General features: G+C 47.9%; 1 protein-coding gene across 4 annotated transcripts in view; it reads right to left on the bottom strand.

Moving 5' to 3' along the window:
- RALGPS1 (Ral GEF with PH domain and SH3 binding motif 1) overlaps positions 1-21,286 on the bottom strand; it is a 249,656-nt gene extending 228,370 nt beyond the window's left edge. The window contains exons 1-2 of one of the 4 annotated variants that reach the window (XM_033122559.1): positions 21,045-21,279; positions 382-459 (exon numbers count right to left, since the gene is read on the bottom strand). In XM_033122559.1, the coding sequence (XP_032978450.1) occupies positions 382-394 (13 nt within the window). In that variant the 5' untranslated portion in view covers positions 395-459; positions 21,045-21,279. Of the gene's footprint in view, positions 1-381; positions 460-20,533; positions 20,587-20,977 lie in introns of those variants that run through there. The other 3 variants (XM_033122561.1, XM_033122562.1, XM_033122563.1) reach the window with 3 other exon arrangements.
- Between the last annotated feature and the right edge of the window lie 2,959 nt (positions 21,287-24,245).

The raw sequence follows: 24,245 nt of genomic DNA, 5'->3' as shown, positions 1-24,245 counted from the left end.
CAGATACAGAACATCTGCCTTCTGATCAATGGGAGCAAAAGACCGACAGCACCACCGGGTAGCAACAAGAGGTTTCACACAGGAGGACACACAGAGAGAAAGGAAGGGACAAATCCTTGATACAAGAACCATGGAGAAATCCCCCGAGTGTAACTCGGAGAGGAGCCCCTGGAAGGCCCCTGCATGTGTGGCTGGTTCACTGAGGCGGCTTGAGGCCCCCAAGGCCGCTCTGCAGCATCTCACCCCGCAGGCTCTGCTTGGTACACGGCTTCTCTGACCCACACACACGGGTCACCTGCACCAGCGTGCACCTTCGGGTGCCCACACTGCAGCCCTCTGCTCAAGAGGGCGCATTTCACTCAGGTCAGTGAACTGACTTACCAGGAGTACACATTGTGCTTCACCATCCCAGGCCAATGGGATAAACCGCCCCAGCACGTCTTTTCCAAAGAGTAGCCACTGGAAAAGCAGGAGGAATCATTCGAGTTACACCAATGTTCCATATGGTAAGACTTGTTTGTCAAAACTCAGCAAAGTCAGAGTAACTGTAGTGCTATAAGATCTGAATGCAACCTGTTCTTTGAAATGTCAAACGCTTTGCCCATAGTCAATATTTGATCCTCATTAGCCTACCGGGTAGCAAAGCCTGTCCTAAACTCATCGGAATTAACTGAAACTCCTCTGGTGACTATTCTCCTTTCCCATCATGCAGGACATGGATACATGCCATGGTAAGAGGGTGAGGGTCTCCTGCAGTCACAGATAAGCGCTGACTCCACGGGGAAATGCAGTCAGGCAGGCCCAAAGTACCAGAAAGGCCACAGGTACCACCCAGCAAGAAGGGGACTCTGGGGCGCCCAGAGCACATGGCTGTCAAAAGCGAGTATGTGAAACTAATAAAGAGAGAGAGAGAGAGAGAATATGTGGCAAGAGATGGAGTGCCTGGCACGGCCCGAGCGGGGGCAGAGCAGGGGCAGCCGAGAGGCCCACGGACAGACAAGTATCCTGCACAAGGTGCCTGCAGAGGCCCCGCCTGTTCGTTTTCTGTCCTGCAAAGCACCCCGCTCCCCACACCCCCATACCTCACTCCACAGCTGCACAACACCCATCACTGAGGAAAGCTGACTTCAGCTCCCTCAGGTCCCTCCTTTACCCTAAATGTTTCTAACTCTTCTTCTGGTCCTCTCCTTCGATCTCCGAGGAAAAGCCTGTGACACAGTGCCCGTTCTGCGCCCTGTGGCCACCTCAGTTCCTTCCACTCTTGTGGTCCTTCCTTCCGCCTGCGCACATCTTCAGTTCTCCCCAGTCGTCCAAAGAGCTTCGACCCTTGAACTCCAGGCTACTACCCATCAGCCCCCAGTGACGTCCTCACCAGCTCCCACTTAGTAAGCCCCTACCTGAGCACCGGGGCCGCACTGCTCCCTCTGGGTCACCTCCTAACTGTTAAGGCTGTGACCTAAGGCTCTCCTACCTCTGGGCAGCTTTTAACATAGCTCACAGTCCCTCCTTCTGGAAACTCATCTCTCAGCCCCTAAGAATGACTCATCCTTCCTTTCCTCCTCCCATCTCCTCCGCCTCTTCGGCCTCTCTTCTGCTTGCCCCCTTCCTTTTGCCCTCTCACCTTCCAGAGCTTGCTCTCAGCCCCTCCCCATGGGGGCTCCTGGAACTCAAGTCACTCAGAGGCCCGGCCCCCGCCTCCCTTGCCAGCTTCACCACCACCCTGTCCCACACTTCATGCTCCAGAAACAAGGAAATCGACCCAACACAGAACACTGGCTAAACTGTTTGAGGTTCACCCGGTCGTCCACCTGCTTCCCAAGGCCAGGCCTCTGCTCCGGCTGTCCCCTTCTGTTTTGACCTTGAGCCACAGCTCACCAAACTTTGTGATGCTTCACTACCAATTGAAAAAAAACATTAAGCAAGCACCTCTAACATACATATATAATTTTTGTAAATTAAATATATATTCTAATGTTCCAACATGTTATATACATTATAAAACAAGTACAAATGATCAAAGGAAGAGATAAAGATGAAATAAAGGTTCACATATTTTATTCATCAACAATATAACAAAACTTCCATTCTCATTAACAGTTTTAGTGAGAGCAATGCGATAGGTTTCCTTTTTTTCAGTGTTTTAAACAAGCTTTTTATGGAAGTGAAACACATATACAGAAAAGTGCATACAAGTGCACAGGTCAAAGAATTCTCATAAAATGAACACACAAATGTAACTAGCACCCACATGGACAGACAGGACACCGCCGGCCCCCAGAAACCCACTGCAGCCCCCCATCCCATCATTACCTGCCTCCCAAGGATAGCCACTAGTCTGACTTCTAACAGCATAGATTACTTGTCTGTTTAAATTTTGCATGAATGGAATCATACAGTATATAATCTTTTCTGTCTGAAGAAACATTACGTCTGCGAAATTTTTCATTGAATTATTGTTCATTACCTCTCCCTGGTGACAGTTTTCTTCCCTGTGGGAGTTTACCGCATGCATCTGTCCATTCACTACTGATGGACACTCAAGTCTCCAGTTTGCGTCTCACAGACGGGACTGCTATAAACAATCTTGAACATACGGGATCTGACAATTAAGTTCACAAACTATCCTAGAAAACGTCCTACAGACTTCATTGCTGAATAGCCCTACAGTCACCTTCGAAGTACTCCCCTTGGGACGCTATGCACCGACGCCAGCACCTAGTCCACCCTTCAAAGCAATATTGGAACTCTTTTTCTGGAATGGCCATCAGAGCTGTCTTCATATTACCCTTGATGTCCCGAATGTCATCAAAATGACTTCCTTTCAATATTTCCTTTATATTCGGGTAAAGAAAAAAGTCATTGGGGGCCAGATCAGGTGAGTAGGGAAGGTGTTCCAATACAGTTATTTGTTTACTGGCTAAAAACTCCCTCACAGACAGTGCTGTGTGAGCTAGTGCATTGTCGTGATGCAAGAGCCATGAATCATTGGTGAAAAGTTTAGGTCGTTTTCATCTAACTTTTTCACGTAGTCTTTTCTGCACTTCCAAATAGTAAACTTGGTTAACTGTTTGTCCAGTTGGTAAAAATTCATAATGAATAATCCCTCTGATATCAAAAAAGGTTAAGAATGTCATTTGGACTCTTGATTTGGACTGATGGAACTTTTTTGGTCATTGAGAATTGGCTGACTTCCATTGTGCACTTTGATGCTTTGTCTCAGGGTCCTATTGGTACACACATGTTTTATCACTAGTGATAACACAGCCCAAAACATCGTCTTGCCTCCAAAAGGTCTTGGCAAACTTTCTCTCCTTAGCTTTTATTCATCGGTGAGCTCCTTTAGGGACTATTTTTGCACACACCATTCTCATGCCAAGATTTTCAATTAAGATTTTCCTGTTTATCAATGTTTACTTGGTCTGTTATGCTTCTCACAGTCAGCCAACAATTTTGATGCAGAATTTGACGAATTTTTGTAATGTTTTTGTCAGTTCTGCTCATTACTGGTAGCTCTGACCTCTCTTCATCAGTGACATGTTCTCTCCCATCAGAAAAATGTTTAACCCATTTATACACTGCCATTTTCTTCATGGCATTATCCCCATAAACTTGGACTAACATGTCCCTGATTTCATTTCCACTCTTGACAAGTTTTACAAGAAATATAATGTTTGTTCGTTGCCTAATTCAAGCTCATTCTCGCGACAGCACACAAAACCATGCAATAATAGTGAACGCCACTCAGCAAGACACCGCCACAAATGTCAACATGAACACAGCTGTGAGACACTGACATACCAAGGTTATGAAACCTTACTGAGCTGTTTGTACAGTGCTGCCAAAGTAAGTGCACGGTGGCAAGTTCGTAAATTTAATTGCAATACCTCGTACCTCTGGCCCACACTCTGCCTTTCTGTTGGGTTGATACCTACAACTTTAAGACCTCTGCTGGGTCAAAAGTAAGTGTATGTGCAGCTTTGGGAGATGATGCCAGTTTTCTAAATTGGGCTCAAACAATTGACACTGCCACCGGCAGGGTCTGACAATTCTGGCTGCTCCACAGCCTTGCCAGCCTTGAAATGGTCTTTTGTTTTTCTCATTTTTCCAGTCTGATGAGTAATGTCACAAAGTATTACAATCCATTTTAAAGATGAAGAAAGTGAAATTAAGTGCCCCTCTCAAGCTCACAAACCTCAGGTGAGTTGGAACAGGAACCCAGGTCTTCTGACTCCAAATAGTGCATTGTTTCCGCTTGTAGCAAAATACTGTTTGCAACATATGCACCCTAAAACAAGAGGCTATAGCAGAACATGCTTGTGGACTATGCCGATCCCAACACACCACTCACGACAGGAAAGAAAGAATAAAATGGTCTATCACCCCCACTTTGAGACAGACACACAGAAAAAGTCTCGACATATAAATCTCAGGTATTAATAATATGATGGCTGCTTTTTCTCTTGGTCCATCTTTATTTTCTTATTTTTCTTCAATTAACATTTAGTAATAAGGAAAAGAGCTAGTTTTTTCAAGTTGAGATATAATTTACATGTCACAAAATGCACCCTTTTAAACTATAGAACTCAGCAGTTTTTAGCATATTCACTAAGTTGTGCAACATCACCACTATCTAATTCCAGAACATTTTCATCACCCCAAAAAGAAAACCTGCATCCATTTGCAAGCACTCACTCCCATTTCCTCACCTCCCTAGCCACTCATCTACTGTGATATGGATTTGCTTCTTCCAGACATTTCATATACGTAGAATCATGCAGTGTGTGGCCATTTTTTGTCTGTATTTTTTACTTAGCATGTTTTCAAGGCTCATCCACGTTGTAGCATGAATCAGTACTTCATTTTTTTATGGCTGAATAATACTCCACTATATGGATACACTACATTTGTTTATCCCTTCATCAATTAACAGGTATTTGGGTTGTTTCCACTTTGGCTATTTATGAATAACACTGCCATGAACATACATGGACAAGTTTTTGTGTAGACATGTTTTCAATTCTCTTGGATATATACCTAGGCGTAGAATTGTTAGGTCACCTGGTAACTTGATGTTTAATCTTTCGAGGAACTGCCAGATTGATTTCCAAAGAATCTGCATCGTTTCACATTCCCACCAGCAATGTGTCACCTGCAGAAAGAAGATGCCAAGCAAACGTCTCCAGGCAGCTGGAAAAGTTGGTGCCCAGCGGAGTCGCCTACAAGTGGTCCCAGGTGGACTGTATACCTGCACAGCATTTTATTAGCTGGAAACATGTGTCCAGACATATTGGAGGGCATGGACCCGCTTTCAAATCTCTCATCCTTTGCATCTATAGAGCTCTTCAGAGTCCAGAGTGTTCACATGCAGGATCTCTGGTTTGAACAGAAATTCTCTTCCTGCTTTTTCTGTTAATTATGGTGTAATGTTGTATCTTTCAATAATCACCTCACTGGTGTTCTCTTTTATAATTATAATCACAACAATTATTTAGAAATAATTTCGTATTTGAACGGTTGCACTCTCCCCGCCAAGCCTTTCCTACTCTGACGTGGCCATTCATGCTCTTCTATTACGATTCATCTCTCAGTGGCCGGAACACACCTTCTTGTGATTTTTTCCCCAATAAAATGGTGCACAGCTGTAGCAAAAGCTACACACAAGGTGTGCCCTTGCATGACTGAAATGAATTTCTGTTACTGTCAAATGTAAACTAAAACTTGGCTGAGTACAAAGTCTTGGGCTACTACCCTTTTCCCTCAAACCTCGGTGTACTGCGGCACTGCTTCCTGGCTCCACGTGTGCGCAAGCTGAACCCAGCCTCATGTTTCTCCTTTGATTTACAGGTTCCTTCTGCCTGGGTGCTAATGGTATCCTCTCTTTATTCCCGAAATTTAAAAAAACACTTCACCTGGATATTATTTTAAGCTAATTTACTAGTTTTGTGGTTCATGGCGAGCCCTTGTAATTTACAGATTCAGGTCCTTCTTCAGGTCAGGAAATTGAGGCTTCCTTCTATTCCATTTGCTCTGGTCTCCAATCTGATCCATCACCCACGTCTGGGGTCTCCACTGCTGCTTTCCTGTCCCTTCTGAGCTCCGCAGTTTGTCCTCTTCCCGAATCCTTCACTTTCTACTGTGCCACTAATTTCAAATGGTGGCATTACATGATTTCCTTTTGTTCTTTAAGCGCTCCAGCTCCTTCTTCTCTCAGCTTGTTGACTCATCATCTCAACTTTCAGAGCATCTATAACTTCTCTGAGCAGACAAAAAAGGTGATGTTTGAAATTTGCTTCAGTTTACTGAGTAAAAGGTTTGGAAACTTTTTCCCCAAAGCCTGCTTTTCCTCTATTTCTTGCACGTCTTGTTTATTCCCCTTTATACGTCTGGATCTTTTCAGTGGGTCCTCTCTAGCGTCGGCTTTTCTATTTGTTCATTCTTGAACGAGGACAGATGAGTCCTGGCCTGATATTTACCCGAAAACAGTGTAGATGGATTCCCTTCTGTCCCCTCTCTATACACCCTAACGGATTCACAGTTTCTTGGATGGGACTGTGGGCTAAGGTCCAGTACCACGTCTGTCACTCATCAACTGTGACCACTCTTTAGTAAATATTTTTAATTCTCTTGCCTCCGTTTCCTCCTATAAAACTGGAAAGTTGAGCTAATCTTTAAATGTCCTTTAGCTCTACATTTGTATGACACTCTTATCCTTCATATAGATGTAAAGTTTCATTAGTCTGGAATTAATTATCAAGAATTTTGCTAAATATATGTATAAATAATACCCTCTTTCTTAAGAAAGACTTACCGTACTTCATTTCAAATGAAGTGAATCACAAATAATAAGCTCACGAAATAGGTTTCATTTGATTACATGTAAGAAAAAAGAGAATTACCAATAACTTACCAAGAGCTGACAGAGTACATGTCCCAGGGATGCACTGGGTAGGAAATGTGTGCAAGACGGCGAAAGACACACCCAGCCAGAGAGTCAGCTCTCTGTCCGCCTGCCTCCCTCTCAGTCTCCCCAGCATCCCGTCAGTCCCAGGACTTCAGCCTTGTCTACACTTTGAACACCAGGCAGACACACTATGGGAACTGACCGTGACCTCGCTGGACCCACATTATAAAGCGTAACACTGATGGAGAGCTTCCCAATGGCACGCACTGTGGCACGCACTCTGTTTGCGTTATCCCACTGAATCCTGCCAACCACCTGTTCGGGAGACTCCGTCCTGCATGGCCTCTGGCTCTCTCACACGTCTGCCAAGAATGCAGAGTCCTGACCACCCTTCCGCAGGCCACTTTTCAGGACTATACTTCCAATGAGCACCTGAGGGATGAGACGATGCCTCCCTCAGGGACAAAGAGCAGGCTTGCTGACTGCCTGTCATAAAGCTGCAGGCTCCCAAACTCTCCGCCTCTCAGCTGTGGCACAAAAGCACAGCACCCTCCCGGGCCCAGGGCATCACCCCCATGGGACCTGGGGGAAGGAAAACCAACACACATGCTAACGCTCACGTTAGTGACGAAGCGCTCTGTGTCCGGCTCAGGAGTTACAGATACAAAAAGAGATACAAGGACACAGAGAAAGATCTCCTTCCTAGCCCCCCACAACCTGAGTCCTGGAATCCACCTCTCCTCGATCCCACTACAGAGTCGGCTTACATCTCCCCACCTTCAACTCCGTCTTCTGTCCTTTAACCCCCCCCGCGCCCCGCGCCTGGAATCCACTGCCATATACAGTTAAGCTTAGCAAGGCTTCTCAGTATTGAAAGTCAAATGTCCCAACAACGTAATCATCATTCCTTCTCTTGCTGCTGCGTAACTCCTCATGTCTCATGAATTAAGCTCCTGTGTCAGCAATAAAGTCACCTCCTTTCCATTCATATAGTTTCCTGCTCTTACCCAAGCACCATATGAGATTAATAAATTGTGGCTTTATAGTAAGTTCTGAAGTTTCAGCTATTTATAGGCTATGTAACACTGGGCTAATCTCAACTTCTCTGAGGCTCCACATCCATTAAAAGGGGCCAGTAATTGTGAGGCTGGCCCCCAATAGCCATCCTCCCCTTCTTCTTTAGGAAAATAACTTCAGAGTCTTTAGCAGGACATGAGGCTTCCCTGAATACAGATTACATTTCCCAGCTTCCTTTAGTGCTGGACGTGGCCATATAACCAAGAGCAGGCCAATGGGATGCAAGAAGTATCGTGCACAATGTCTTGCAAGTGGCCCTCAAAGGCTAGAACGCAAGTTCAAAGGCGAGCGCTCCAGCAGCCACTTCAGGCCTCAGATTTTGGAGCCATTCCCAAGATCGCATCATGATGTGACAATAAGACAGAAGGTCTGTCACCATGCAGGCTCTGTACCTGCTTTGAGCTTATTGATTACCTCCTGACTTATCACACATAGACACCTCTGTTATTTATGTCTTTGCTATTTTCAGTTTTCTACCCCTTGCACCCCAACCTACAGAAATGGCTCCCTCATAAGGGAAGTGATAAGAGTTACATGAGAATATCCATCACAATAGACATCCATTGTTATATTCCCACAGCAAAGCACCGTTTTTACACAAATGCAAACATTTATTGAAATGAACCAGATTCTGGAAGAATGAAGGCCATTTCGCTGCTGTAAAAAAACTTAATCTTTGTACCATTTTTCCACACGAGCATCACTATTTTATCAAGTTTTATAGAATATCTCATTTGAATTGCATTAAATCTTTACCAACATCATTGTCACTATTAACTGTGTTTAGACTTCCCTGGAAAGAGCCAGAAATCGACTGACTGCTTAACTGACTGATTTTCACCCAATTCATTCAAAACACATTTAATAAGAGACTACTCTATAGTACGCCTTGTCAAAAAAATCAGACTTTGGAGTAAATAAACAAATAAACAAATATTAGGTAAATAATCTCGAACACCATCTCCCCCAGGGCCCACCAACACGCTCAGGGAAACAGAACTGATGAAAATCTGCATGTCGCTAAAGACCAAGGCTAACGTGCTGCTTTGTCCTTGCACCTCCAGCTGTTTATTCAGAACCGCTTGCCTCTCTTCTTCACAGCCAATAAAACTCCTCTGATCCAGGTTCCTGGGCCTGGAGCTTTTTCATTTTCTACTATGTTATGTTACATTTTCTGTATTTCTCCACTGCCACACTTATCCTCCAGGTGTTCGAATCTTTTCACCAGTGGATCTGATTTTCCCTCCCATATGGTGATGTTCACATCGCTGGATCTGTTACTGTTGAAGTTCTTCTTTATTTCATACATTTGCTATATTGGTGGAGTTTGGTCCCGTGCAGATATCTGCAGCAGTACTCAGACGCTGATGGTGTCACTTATTGAACCATTATTCTGTGACAGATACTTCGCTAAGCACCTTACCCATAATAATGTGCCACTGCAATCACCTTACACGAATTCTCTAAGGAGGGTATCTTTGCACCCCCATTTAGAGTGAGAACACGGAGGCCCACCGAGGTTAGGTAACTTATCCAAGGACACACTGTCAGAAAGAGTATGCTCATTTGGCTGCGGTGGTGAGTCCCTGGGCAAAGGCAGGCTGTGAACCCAGCTCAGTCTGCCCCCTGGTCCAAAACGTTTCTTTACGTTCCATCCCACAAGAGCTGAACGGCACTTTACGTTCTGTATTGGTACGCATACTTCCAGTCTATCCATCTGCTCCCTTCTCTTTGCCTAAGCACTGGGGCATCTCAGCTCCACAAACAGCAATCCCGTTCTTCTTCCTTTCCTGAGCAGCGATTGGCTTCACACAAGGGTGGCCGGCCCCAGTATTAAGGACAGCTGCTTCCCTCAAGTTATCCCTGATCCTTTCGCCTCAGCTTGGCTTTCAGCACCAGGGTCAGTGGCAGCCAGGTCTCCGCCTCCGTCCTCCACTCTGAGGTCCTTGGGTTCAGGGTAGTACTTACAAAACATACGTTGGGTCATAGGTCAGTTTCCCATTGGCTTCCCAGATTAAAGGCTCTTCACTGGGTTCTATAAACTAATCTCAGTCAGGCTTCTAGGCCCAGGGGGATGGGCTTCCACTTTTGCCAATTTATGACTTTCCCTCCACCAGAAATCTGGGTAGATCTCATGTACTCAAACTGAGACCCCACCTATAAGTTCTGGAAATTCTACAGCAGGCTCTTCCCTGCTCCCCAAGCTCAGGATACACAGGGGACCAAGGATGCACTCCCACATCACAGGGCTCCCAGAACACGTTCGTCTAGGCTGAATGGTTTCATCATCTTCCCAGAACTTCCTCCAACGGTTCTGATAGCTGTCTTTCCTCGGATCTAGACATGCACCCTTCCCACAAAGGTTTCAGAACCATCCTGAATCCCAGCATGTTCCACGGGATACCCATTTACCTGCTTCAGGAGCCAGTGATTTCAGTCCAAAGGACGACCAGCAGAAGATGTGAGTGGACAGTGTGAGAAGGTTCTGAGGGAGGCGAAAGGGTTTAGGGGCTCCTCAGAGTCCTTGCGCACAGAAGCAAAGGTAACTGTAACGACTTCTCTCACGTGAGACTGGCTCTGACATCAGTGAAAGTCAGAGTGTCAACGCGGGGCACCAAGGCACTCAGCTTCAGGAGGCGGGCGGAGAGCCCACCATCATCACCACTAGTTTCCACACCATCGCTTCCTCCTCCTGCTCCTTCGCTGACCCTTCCACCGTGATCCACCCCTCGTGCTGCCGCTCCCCAGCCGTCTACCCAGGATCCCCCGCTCACTACACATAACCTTCCCAAAGAGTCCAACACCCCTCCTACCACTGAGGGGCCAGCTACAGAAGGATGACCCCAAGTCTCTCTCGACCAGTGGGAACATCAGAACCATCTGCGAAAACTCTTCAACATACAGATGACCAGCGTCGCTCCTCCAAACCCTGCAAAGGATTCGATGCTCCAAACAGCGAGAAGCACTGCGCTGGCCCAGACCTCTGCGAGCTCCAGGCGAGCGGGCCAGCTGCCGAACGCTGTGCCACAGACACCCAGACTCAGTCCTCCTTTCATGCTCCTTACCTCTGGGATTGGCCCAGCGCCTCACACGGCTACCGTGAGAAGCCCTGACATTGCCCGCCCTCCCGTCTGCTCAATATCCAAGGACAGAGGCCTCTACCTGGGTTTCTCCTGAACCTGCCTTGTCCTCTCCACCGCCATCGCCAGGTTCAGGCGTAACAGCCCCTTCACTCATCTCCCAAACGCCAGTGGCCTCCCACACCATCCAGCCTGCACCTCAGGAGTATCACGGAAGGTGTTTCTCTCTTCCTGTCACTCCAGAACAATTCTCCACTCCCCACGGGGTAACAGCCGAACTCCGAAGTACAGCCTGTGAGTCCCTCTGACTCCGGGTCCCAAGCCGCTTTTCCGACCTCAGCTCCCTCAGCTGGCCCCGCCTCCCCCCGCCACGAGCACCACACTCCAGCAGCGCCACACAGCTCAACCTTCCTGTCACAGCACGCTCTCTCCTGCGGAGTTTCTGTACAGTCTGTTCCCTCTGTCGCGGTCCCCCTTCACCTGGCCAACTGAAAAATCTATCTTTAAGATCCTGTGAGTCTGATTCGGTCCCACAAGCTTTCGTTTCCACCACTTACCAGCCCTGACACAGCATCAGCGTCATTTATTTACTCCTATCTGTCAGGTCTGTGGGCTCCTGAGGGCGCGGAGTCAAGCTAGTTACATGCTCGCTCAGTAAATGTTTACTTCATGAATGAAAACCACTAATGAGATCAAGGTGTTCTTCCATCCTCTGGAGAAGCAAAAGCAGCAACCAATCTGTAAAGCAATAAAAAGAAGGCCAACTGCTATCTTGGAAACCATGGCAGGTAATATTCAGTAATGATGCTTTGGTGATAGATGGGAGTTCAGAAAAAGAAGAGTCAGCAGCTATAGAATTTGTCAGAATTTCCAGCGCAGCTCAGGAAAACAATGCTGTGACCACCGAGGAGTGAACGTTCTCGTGCCTCCTCGTGCTTGGTACCCCTGCCACACCAGCTCGCTGTCACTTCTTGAATCCACCATGCCCTCGCCCCAGCTGGGACCACGACAGATGCAGCTGCCACCTCTTCACCTGGCTAACTCCAACTCCTCTTTCCTCTGGGAGGCTGGCTCTGATCCTCCAAGCCGGGTAAAACCGTCTGGTTTACGGTCCCTAAGCACCGTGTACTCCTCTTTGTAGCCATCGTCAATGCTGTAATTAATTTTTTATACTTTTATTGTTTTTAGACTTATTTAACTTTGCTACTAGACCATAAGCTAAAAGCGAGCAAGGACCGACTTGTCTTTCCCTCTGCTGTGGCCCCACTCAGCATAGTGCTGGCGCTCAGCAGGCCTGAGCAGGCCCTGGAGGGACGACGGACAGATGGACAGGCAGGCAGGCCTGGAAGACGGGGAGGAACAAGGGACACGGATGCCTTTGGTTACTGTCCAATACTTCATATCATCCAGCTCTCTTTATCTGACTCAACCCTCGCAAAGCAATCTCTGATTTTAAAACTGGGGATTTCCTATTGAAGAAAGGACGCACACACGCCAGGGAGACTCCTGTTTACTTGGAAATCAGGTGTCAGAGCAAACTGACAGTCCTGGCCCTCTGGCTTCATACCCAGTGATCGCGCTATAATACTAGGCTGCTCCCTCTGTCCACAAGCATGCTGGCTATATTGATCAAACTAAGTTCCAAGAATCTCTCAGCCCTTGAGAAGCCCCCTAAAATCATGATGAAACCCCCTAAGATCAGTATTTGCGCTAACAGACTACCAGGGGCATTGCCTTTTCTCAGCCAGCCACCCTCACCGGACACCGGAGCTGTGCACTATGTCAGGTCTTAGTTTTCTTCCCATGCAGTCACACTGCAGACGCAACAAAGGACGCTGAAGCGGAGGTTTTCATCAGAGAGAAATGCTGAAGTGGAGGTTTTCATCAGAGAGAAATGCTTCTTCATGGACATGGTCTATGAGCTACATTACATGAGCTGCAGGCAGTTGTTGAGAAACTGCAATATGCAAATAGATGTGCCAAAGTGCATGGGTTTTGCTGGGTAGAGAATCAGGACAGCTGAGTATGAAACCCTGGCAAAGTCCCCAGTCTCATCTGGAACGTGGAAGCATGGACTCAATGATCTCTAACCTTCAGGATGGACCAACAACACTAGTCTGCTGAGCACAAAGGCCACAGCAAAACAGCCCAGCAGCCGGTACACCCAGAGATAAAGTAGAGAAATAAGCTAACTGCAGCAACAAGCATCTTCTGGAAAACAGCAAAAGAACACTACGTATCAATCACTAGTCACATTCAAAAGCTTCCCAACAAGAACAAATTCTAATTTTAGTTATCAGCCAATCAGCACGGGCATCAATGATCACTACACATGAGCCATTAATAAAAAAGGTCAGGGTTTCCCGGTCCCTAGAATGAAACCGGACCTTAAACCCATCACTCCAAATTGAACTCAACTCCTCAAATTCAATGATCAGGAAATTAAAATAACTAAAACCAAGAGAAACTATTACAAATACTTTTTTCAATGAATCTGTTTCCTTATCTCACCCGTGACTCCTCCATTGTGTGTCAGAAACCATATTCGAGGCAGCCCAGGGTTTGAGAAAAGATACTAAGGAGCTCTCAGCTTCTCCCATAGGTACACCTTGGGCAGTTTTCTTCTCTGAGCTTGCATTTTCTTCTCCGTACTCCAAAGCCTGCCCCCTCAACCCTGCAGAATCAATATGAGGCCACACACACACACACACACACACACACACACACACACACACACCAAAAAACCCACAGGTGTCAAGAGTCTTTGTGACGTGTTGAGATACTTTTGTGCTGAAGGAACCTCAGATCCAACAACCTTCTCATTTATAGATTCCAGTCAGTCCCTGCCTAGGCACTCACTTCATTTGTTCACTTAACAAATATTTACGGCGCACCTACTATGGGCCGGATACTACGCACCAGGCACTGAGACCCCGATGGTGAGCAACGCAGCCACAGTCCACGGTTTGATTGGGGGCTGCATTCCACCGCACCAGCGGAGACACAGCAACAATTACTTGCAGAGCATATCGTTACACCGCACAGGCCACGCTAATGACTTGGTCTTCTTTCTAAGAGAAATTAGAAACCACGGAAGGGTTTTAAGCAGAGGGCATGACAAAATCAGATCGTTTACTAGCCCTGGGCGAGGCCATGAACATGGCGGGAGGAACAGAGGCCAAGTCTGTAGGGGAGTCCCAGGGCTGCTGGTTACGCAGGGTCATCACATGCTACAGCGGGGTGTTATCGGAGCCGAACGGGGACATAATTTAGAAATGCTAGTGGACTGGAAGTGTGGGAGACATGGTGCCTAGAGGGAAAGAAACAAACAAAACAAGGACACAAAATAAGAAATACCTTCAAATAGTGAAAGTCACTAATTCCATATAATAGACTTTATTGCCACAAAAAGAGACATAGCAAATTCTCCTGAATTTATTAACTTGTTTTCCATAAATATTTAATTACCCAGAAATGTACCAAAAGCACAGATTTCCCCTGACCTAGTTATCAAGCTTATACAAGAGTGGGTGAGAATTACTGCATCCAATAAACACGAATTTAATTATGTTCATTATTCTTTCTTTCATCTCCAATAAGATGATCTTGGACCGTTGCAGCCCAACATTGAATTTTTCTTCTGATTACTAAAGTAATTGTCGTAACCTTAAAATAACACCTTATAATAAAAATACTTAAATCCTAAAAAGGGAAAGTATAATGTTGCGTTAGTTCATATAAAGACCCATTATTTATGTGGAATCACAGAACAATGAAAGAGAAATACCTGGGAACACCAGCCTCCAGTCCTTGGACGGGCCTGAGACAGGGCCCACCGTCGGGGTGACTCTGTCCTCTCCCTCACGGGACCCTACTGTTGTCGTGGGCTTGTATCGCACTCCCAAAGCAGGCTGACTTCCGCCTGCCACCCTGGGTGGCCCCCGACACCACCACCACCACCCGTGCATCTGAGTTTTAACATATTCCTTCTGCAATAACTCACATAACTTCCATAGGCAATAAATTCACCCCCTTCCCCACAGAGCAGCCTAGAAGCTTTCTGACAAAGCTTAAAGAGAACGTCTTTCTAGCTCCTGTTTACCAGGTGTTCATGGTGTCCAAGCACTCTGCTAAGTCCTGTTCCACAGCATGTCCTTGAAGCCTTGGAAGGACCATGAGCAGTAAGTTCTGTCCGACTTCCTGTACCCCCGCGGAAACAGAGGAGTGCACTTGCCCCAAACCACAGGGTTTGTTGAGGGGTGCAGTGAGGACTCGAACCCACTCGTCCTGACTCCAGAGTCCATTCTCTGTGCTGCCCTATCCGCCTCTCTGATGCACAGGAGATAAAGCTCCTGCAAGGAACACAATGGATTTGAAAGCTCTGCAGAAAAACCATGGAAGGATTTGCTCTCGACTCTCCCATCGGTGCAGGTGAGACAAACCTGACTCATGGAAGTGATCTGTGCAGGTGATCAAAGCAGAGGCGCTGGGGATGGCGCTCGGCTGGAAACCACCTCTGAGAAGGGCTTGTGCAAAAGACAGGGCGGAAACACCAGTGGACAAACCCACAGCCCTGGGGTCCACAAGGCCTGTGAGGAAAGGACTCCTTAAGCCCTTTGTGACTTCAGAGCTGGTTTCTCGGATACCTCAGCCATCTCCTTCACCTTCACCACCCAAACAGCACCACTGCCGCTCCCCTAGACCCCAGAGAAAACAGCCAGAGGTGCTTCTTGGTGCTCCCACAGCACTGAGGACAATTAAAATGAAGATGAACACTCTGTAAGCACCAGTTTCCTGTCAGGCTCCATGCCAAACATTCCACCACATTATTTCACTGAATCTTCAATAACAGCCCCAAATTAGGAAACACTGCTATCCCCATTTTATAAATCAGTAAACTGAGACTCAGAGCAGGGAACGCACTTGCCCGAGGTCACAGAGACTGTGTGAGAAAGAGCTAGCATTTGAACCCAGGTCTGCCTGGCTCGAGCCTGAATCCGCTTGGCCACTTCACCTGAGGTCCTGCATCACCGCCAATCAACCTCTGGGCCCCTTCTGCTTGCGTGAGACTCCTCCACCTACCGACCGCCAGCTTCCCAAGAGCAGAACGGAGCTCCTTCGCCTCAATGTGCCTGGCGTCCAGCAAAGGGTTTCGCCCCCAGCAGCAGCCCAGCGAGGCTGACGAATGAATGCCCACACGAAGGAAGCGAAGCCTGCTCTAAGAAAGTGTTCCCAGAAATGCTCCAGGATGGCCATCCCAGAAACCAAGCCAACCAACTCTCCCCCCGCCCGGGTCAAAACCTACAGACCCCCTCTCTGCTCTCTCTGGCAGGCTCCTCCGCTATCCCATCCCAAGGGAAGGATGAGCAGCCAGACTTCCGAGGAAAGGAGAGGTGGGCTCCAGCAAGCTGGGCAGCTCCTTTTCAGACGTGGCCTTTTTTTTCTGTTTCCCCATCTTGCCCTGGAGCATCTGGAGCAAATATTTCTTTCCTCTCCCACCCCTAAGACTTTGGAGGACAAGTATCAGCAGCCATACGCAAAGTCTACAGCCAGTACATGGCACAGGACACGCCTGTCCCAGAGTCAGCACTCAGATACCTGGGGAATGAAGTAAGAGTCCAGAGTCTGGGTTTCACCACACACCTGACGACTTATCAGTAAGAGCGTGCCCTCACCTAGTAGCGTGACTTGTCTGAGCACAGGTCCATCACAGTGTCCACCAAAAGCCTGAGCAGCACTGGAAGGAGGAGTCTCCCCTATGCAGGGAGGAGACACGAGCACAAAGTAACACGCACGACAACGACGACATACGTGTTCTCCCGTCAAGGTGTGCACACAATGACAGTCAAGGCAGCAACACGGGCGTAGTGCCTTGTGCCGAGAACTGAGTGTAGGTTTCACAAAGGCGGGGAAGTCAGAGCTGGGAAGCCATTCCCAAAGCACCCAGGGCAAAGCCATGGTTCCCGCCGCCATGACCCCCAGCCTGCTCACCTCCCCACCATCAGGCCCACCACGCCGCTGGGTAATCAGGGACAGGTTGTGAGCATGTCAAGGGCAAGGACTTTGGGCATTCCCCACAGCTCCCCCTCAGCTGCCCAGTAAACAGCTGCCGACAAAGAATAAAAGATTCTACTTTACATTATTACCAACATAGCAGCCACCCCTAAGATGACCTGTGATTTGCTGCAAGTACTTTGCATGCATGGTCTCATTTCCTCTACACAAAAACCCCAAAAGGCAGATCCTATTATCATCATCCATTTTACAGCCAAGGCAACTGAACTGGCAAATTGTCCCAAGTCACACAGTAAGTGACAGAGGTGAACTTGCCCCAAGTCACACAGTAAGTGACAGAGGTGAACTCTGAATCATGTGTGAATGGAAAATCAGTTTAGAATTACTAGTGAACAAATCCCTTTTCCTTTCTCTGTCCTCTGCCTTGAATCCAAATACATGGATTGCCCTTTAGTCTATTGTTCACTGGGACCAAAGCCATTTCTTTCCTAGAGGAGAACAAGGGCTGTCTCTTGTTATTCTTCTAAACAATGACTGCTAACCATCACTGAGTAAACATCATGGAGTGGGGGAGAGGGAGACACAAAACTGTGCTTACAATTTCAGTCAAAAACATTTATTAAGGAAGAAATACATGCACCAATTGGAACATTTTCCAAAGTTGGAACAATTTCCAAAATAGATCAAGTTAATAAATGAAGGAGCAAGAGTACGTATAGAATGCTATTCTTTGTGTAAGAGAAAGAATATATATTATAATAAACAAGAAAATGGTAATAGTGCTTGCCTCTAGGGAGAAGGGCTAGGAACTGGAGCAAGGCAAGAAAGACAAGTACTTTACAATTTGTTTCTCTTTGAACTACTTGCCTTTAAAAAAATCCATGTGTGACTTTTTTTTTCACTTCTTAAAAAATAAGATAAAGACACCATTTAAAGAAAGCACTTATTGCAAGGCCTTTCCCAAATGCTCACACACATATGATTATAACCATGAAAAATTACACATGTTTATGAACATAAACTGGATGAACTTTATTTGCAGTGAAATAGGACTGTTAAACAACTTTTGTCTTTCATGTTGAGGTTCACTAATTTCACTAACATTGTTGCAATACTTTTTCTGTAATAAATAAAATGCATTTTGAAGGCAGAGGTACAACAGACATATAAGCTGCAAGGACAATTTGCCACACCTTCTTAAAGTTCTTCACGTCCCTTCAACAAGTATTTAAAAAGCACCTAGTATGTGCCAGGCAAAGTGCTAAACAGGTATTTTTAAAAGAAGAACAAAACAACAGGTCATTAGTTTCCTCCCTCCTGCCTTTTAACACGCTGGCATGCTCAGAGAATGCCAGAGCTAGGACCACTCTTGATGTTCACATCATCTAACACCATCCCCACTCAACTAAGAAAACCAAGACCTGGAGGGGGTAAGGGATTTGACCAAGGTTACATAAGTGAAGGCCTCACAATTACCAGTCCTGCTCTCCTTACGTGCTACATGCTGTTGTGTTGTGTTGTGTTGTGTTGTGTTGTGTTGTGTTGTGTTGAAAGACGGGCAGGCAGGGCGGGGCAGAAACAGACCCTAATATATACTGAGTGCTGAGTCCCTAATGTATCAGGTGCTTTCACATATCTTGTCTCATTTGTTCTTCATAACGAACTCTCAAGGTGAGGCTGATCACCCTTGTTTCACAAATAAGGAAACCAACGCTCTGAGAAGCTAAAATTGGTGCATGAGGTTTCAAATGCAGACCTGTCAGACTTCTAAGCCAGAGCTCTTACCCTCCAGAATGAAAAGGAAAATTGATTTCAAAAGGTAGACTGGGCCATATCAGATGCAGTATTTTCCATTAATAAAGTTTCTCTCTCAATCCTGGATGTTGTTACTGCAATAATTACAATCAAAAAGCCTATCCCCTCATTATCCAACACATGTTCTACCTCTTGTGTGCCACCAAGTTTGGGCTTTCTTTTCAACCCACTGGGCGTGGTGCTTATCCAGAGGGCAGCGATCTCTGAGAGCCATTTACATAGTTTCTGCCGGGATAGAATGGGACAGTTTACACACGCTGCTTCTAGATGCTCTGGGTACCTGCCACATGAGCACAGGCCCCAGTAAGGACCCAGGCTTGAGATGCCATCCTCATGATTCCACTGGGTCACCACCACAAAACTGGTGGTAGTGAGAGAGGCCAGCACATGGTGGTTGGTCCCCAAAAGCCCCATAGCTTCTACAGTGAAGAAAAATGCAGGCCAGTACAGGAGAAGCCTCCTCCGGTCTTCTCTTCTGTCCATACCACACAGGCAGGAGGGCTTCCAGTTCTGCCTGATCCAACTGCTAAGCAGCAAAGGCACCGCACAATGAAAGGCCGCACACATGGGCACAGAACACTCTCCTGAATAGCAGAGAACCCATGACCTTGCTTTCTTCTTCTCTCTGCCCCTGTAGTACTGGCATTCCCGTTTGGTGTCTTCCTTCTGGAATGTGGTAAAATCAGGGTTTGTCCTGGGATGCAGAGGGGGAATTCCATAAGGCTCAAGCCTGAGCCTCATGTTCTACTTCAGAGTCCTTACTGGGGTTGGGGTCTAAAGGTCAGTAAACAACTAAATGTTCCTCTGCTTTACATCTCCCATTGTTCCCCGCCACAGCTCCCTCAGAGGTCCGAGGAGCAGTTACCATCTGAGACAAGAATGAGTCTTTTGGGGACTCCCTGCCACAAACCTCCCTGCCACAAACCTCATATTTTCTAGAAAATAGTCTAGAAAGCCCCTCCTCTTTAGACTCCCCAGCCCCCAAATCCAACCTGCCCATCAGCACAGGCAAGGGGGAGACTCATCACTTTACCCAAAGATGTGCTCAGTAAGCGCGGTTCCATCCTATCCTCACAAGGCCCCTGGAGGCACACAAGGCAGGTACCCCGGTGCTCATTTTGCAAAGGAGGAAAAGACTGTCCAAGGTAACACAGAGGCAAAAGCTTCTGAACCCTCATTCCCTGCTTCCCCCTCACCAGCTGCCATTTCGGGCTTCTGGAGACTACCACTGTTAAGATTTGAGGCAGCATCTGGTATCAGGAGCCAGCAAGCCAGGACCCTTCAAGCTGCATACTAACTACTCTTCAAGCACACACATTTCTCATCAAATAAAAGCCAACCGCCCCCCCCCCCAATCTAGGCATGACCCCTGCAACAGCAACAGGACAAGTCCCCAAGACGTGAAAAATGGTACGTCCCATCTAAGGTACAGCGTGGCACAGGGGAAGCTGCCGGCCTAGTAACCTGGGCAGCAGCTGAGACCCAAGTCCAACTCAGGAGAGGTACAGGCAGGCCTGGCAGGCCCTTCGTCCCAGCAGCGACCCTCGAAGCCTCCACAATCCTCAAAGAGCCCAAAACTCCTGCTTCAACCCAAACCCCAAAAACAGCAGAGAGGGAGGCATTCCCTTTCCCAGCGACCACTCACCTCTGCCCGCTCCTCACCTGAAGCCCCGCTTCCGGACCTGCAAACCATTCGGGGCCCCGCCCCCCGCGCCTGCAGGTCTTCCTAGCCCCGCCCCTTGCACCTGTCGTTTCCTCAGGCCTGGCTCTCCGGCAGCTTTGGCCTCACCTCGCAGCCCCGCCCACTAGCAAATCTGTGGTCCCATCTGACCCTGCCCCCCGCACCTCCAGCCCCTCGGCCCCTCCCAAGTGCTCCCGCCCCCCACACCTGAGGCCTTTCGCCAGCTGCACCTCCACACCCGCTAACCTTCATATCCTTCAAGCCCCCACCGGACAGGCGTACCGAAGGCCTCCGGCCTGGCCCCCGAGGCCCCATAACCGCCCGACACAACCCCCGCCCCCCGGCCCCGCCTCCCTCCCTGAGGCCCCTCCCTGGCCCACCCTCCCCTCCGGGTCCCGCCCCCCGCACCTGCAGCTCCCTCCGGCCGAGCCCTCAGGGCCCCGCCCCGTCCCGCCCCGCGGACAGCTCTTCTCACCGCCCGGTCTTGTCGCTGCCGCCGCCGCCGCAGTCCCGGCCGGTCACCTTGACGCGGGCCGCAGTGGCTGCCGCCGCCTCCTCATGGCCCTGAGAGCGGCGCAGGCGGCAGCGGCGCCTTCGCTCGGAGACCAGGGCCGGGCCGAGCCGGGCTGGGGATGAGGCCGGGCGCAGCTGGAGCGCGGGCCGACGCGGGAGCGGAGCCGGTGCCCAGCCGCAGTAGGAACCGTCCGCTCTGGGCCTGAGCGGCGGTCCGCCCAGCCAATCAGCGCGCGGCTCCAGACCAGAGCCCCCAATCAGTTCGTCGCAAAGGCGGAGACACGCAAATCGGCCGTCTGGGCGCGCCAGTGCGCAGCCGCTGCAGTCGTGGTCCTCCCTAGACTCGGCCTCCGCTCCAGCCCGCAGACGCCCTCTCAGCTTGCAAGGATGCTCCGCTGTCCGCACACCCCCCTCAGTGCCCGCCACGCCCATCCCCTTCCTAGATATAGCAGCGCATCTCATTCTCCACACATCCTTCCAGGCCTCCTACAATTTCCCCTAAAAATTCCTACCTAGGATTTACTATTTTCAACAAAAAAGGGTTTTGTGAAAGACATCACCTCAATGTCCATTCTTTACAACTCCGAAGTAGGCACAGAACACAGAGCCATAAGAAACCTCAAAAGGCCTTGGGTCCAACCCATTTATTTTACAGCTGGGCAAAATTAGGTCCCACAAGGTGAAGGTACTTGCTCAAGACCACACAGGTGCAAAGCTGAGAAACGAGCCTCGCTCCTGACTCCCTGCTCCCAGATCCTTTACTCTGCCGGTCAGGATGAGGTGAGCAGAGAGGGTAAGTCATTTGATGCAAGTCACAGAGATAATAAGTTACAAATAGTCGAAGCCAGATTTGTGAAGCCTTGGAAAACACACACACACACACACACACACACACACACACACACACAAAACACCCTCTGCCTCAGGGTCTCACAAGGCTGTAATTTAGGTGTTGGCCAGGGATGCAGTCTCATCTGAGGCTTGACAGGGGAAGGATTTGTGCCTGCACTCACTTGATTATTGACATCATTCAGTTCCTGCAGGCTGCTGGACGAAGGGTCACCATTTCTTGCTGGCTGTTGGCAAGAAGCTTCTTGTTGAGTGATCTTCTCCAAAGGGCAGCTCACAACATGGCAGCTCACTTCTTCAAAGCCAGAGAGAGTCTCCTAGCATGATGGGTTATAATCTTATGTAGCATAATCACATACATCCTAAAGACTGTCTTATTCTACTGGTTAGAAGCAAGTCAGGTCCTGTCCACACTTAGGGAAGGGGATCACACAAGGCGCTGGACATCAGAAGGTGGGAATTATGGGGGTCATCCTAGGGCCCATATACCACAGCTTCCTTGTTGATCAGCATCTCTAATGAAAGTAGCTCCTTGAACTGTCCCAAAGCTTGGCTCTCACTGAAGTAGAAGTCTATGCAGATGCAGCTGGCCTGGAGGATCCCCCTTGGTGACTTCTCTAACTCTCCTTTCCTCCTGAGGTTCAAAAGACCCTTTCCCTCATTGAGGGACTCAAACGTATGAGATGCTGAGGGCTGGCCCACTCCACCAGCTCATCACGCTGTCACAGTGGGCGACCTAAACCCTAGTAAGCCCGCTGAGATGATCTCTGTATCCTGTTGCCCTTCCCCACAGACAAGTGCCCCGCCTTCTGTGCTGCTCCCACCTCCTCTCCAGGCTGCCAGGCTGGTAACTAGGGTTAAGCTCCAGCATCACCCAGCTGGGAATGCACTGGACCTGATAAGAGAACAAAATAGACGACATACCTTAAGAATGCAGGAAGTAGCCAGCATGTACTGGCAGAAGCCAGGGGAGTGACCCCAGGGTTGAATTTTACAGCTGCTCAATCAAGGAAGCGGGGAATGCAAGACTAGGTAAGATTCATTGACTTGGGGACACCTTCTCAGGACATGGGCTTTCACACCCTAGCAAGGACCCCAGCTACTGGAGTAGCTCTTAGAAGCCTGGAAGAAAACAATAGCCAATTCTTAGTGAAGTGGAACAACCTGAGTTGCTCCGGTTGATGGTAGAAGTAGAGGGCATGCTATTAGGTTGGAACAAAAGTAATTGCGGTTTTTGCAATTATTTTCAACCTTTTAAACCACAATTATTTTTGCACCAACCTAATAAAATAGACATACAGGCAATCCTCATTATTCGTGGTTTCCATACTTGCAAATTAGCCTATCACTAAACTTTATTTACAATCCAAAAATTAATTCTCACAGCATTTTCATGGTCATTTACAGAGAAGCAAAAAATTAGTGACCCAATATGCACATTCCCAGGAGAGGTCAAACAAGGTGACACTCCGCCTTCTTTTTCAGCTCTCACACTGTAAACAACGGTCCTTTTCGCAGCCTATTGAGTGTCCCATTTTTTAGCTTTTTGTTGGTGATTTCTCTGTTGAAAATGATGCCCAGTCAGTCCTGAGGTGCTGTTTAATATTCCTAAGCTGGCACCTGGAAGGCTGCAGGGACCTTACGGAGAAAGTGCATGTGTTAGATAAGCTTGGTTCAGGCATGAGTCAGAGTGTTGTTGCTCGTGAGTTCAATATTAAGGAATCAACAATATATATTAAGGTGTCTTTAAACAGAAGCACACATAAAACAAGGTTATTTTTGATCGGTTCACAAAAAATGTTGTGACCAGAGGCTCACAGGAACCTAACCCTGTATGTCCCCTAGGAGCAATGGTTCAGGATTTACTAATTTAATTGCTGTTCAAAGTGACTTGATAGGGTATAACTCCTGCAAACAACAAGAGTCCACTGTACTTCTCATTGGTAAACTCTAACTAGTAACCTTTCTGGCAAGGAATGCTGGGAAGTGTAGTTCTCCTACGTGTCCAGACCCTGTGATACATGGGAGAACATAGAAAGTGGGGACGGCGCTGAACGGTTAACAGACAATCCAGTACAGTATGTTAAACCATTTGAATGCTTCAACAAAAATGTTAACAGTTGCCCTGAGGTTTACAACATACATCTTTATTTAATCAGAGTCTACCTTCACATAATATTATATAATTTCACATATAGTGTTAAGGACCTTCTTACCCTAAGGCAACACGTAATGACGAAAGGAAGCAGCTCCTGTTCCTAAGGCTGAAAGGACAAAGGAAAGTGAAGGTTCTGATCACCAATTCCACTGTGTG

The sequence above is a fragment of the Rhinolophus ferrumequinum genome, chromosome 12 (genome assembly GCF_004115265.2).
Source record: "Rhinolophus ferrumequinum isolate MPI-CBG mRhiFer1 chromosome 12, mRhiFer1_v1.p, whole genome shotgun sequence".
Classification (NCBI taxonomy): domain Eukaryota; kingdom Metazoa; phylum Chordata; class Mammalia; order Chiroptera; family Rhinolophidae; genus Rhinolophus; species Rhinolophus ferrumequinum.
This window is presented reverse-complemented; position numbering and strand designations above follow the sequence as displayed.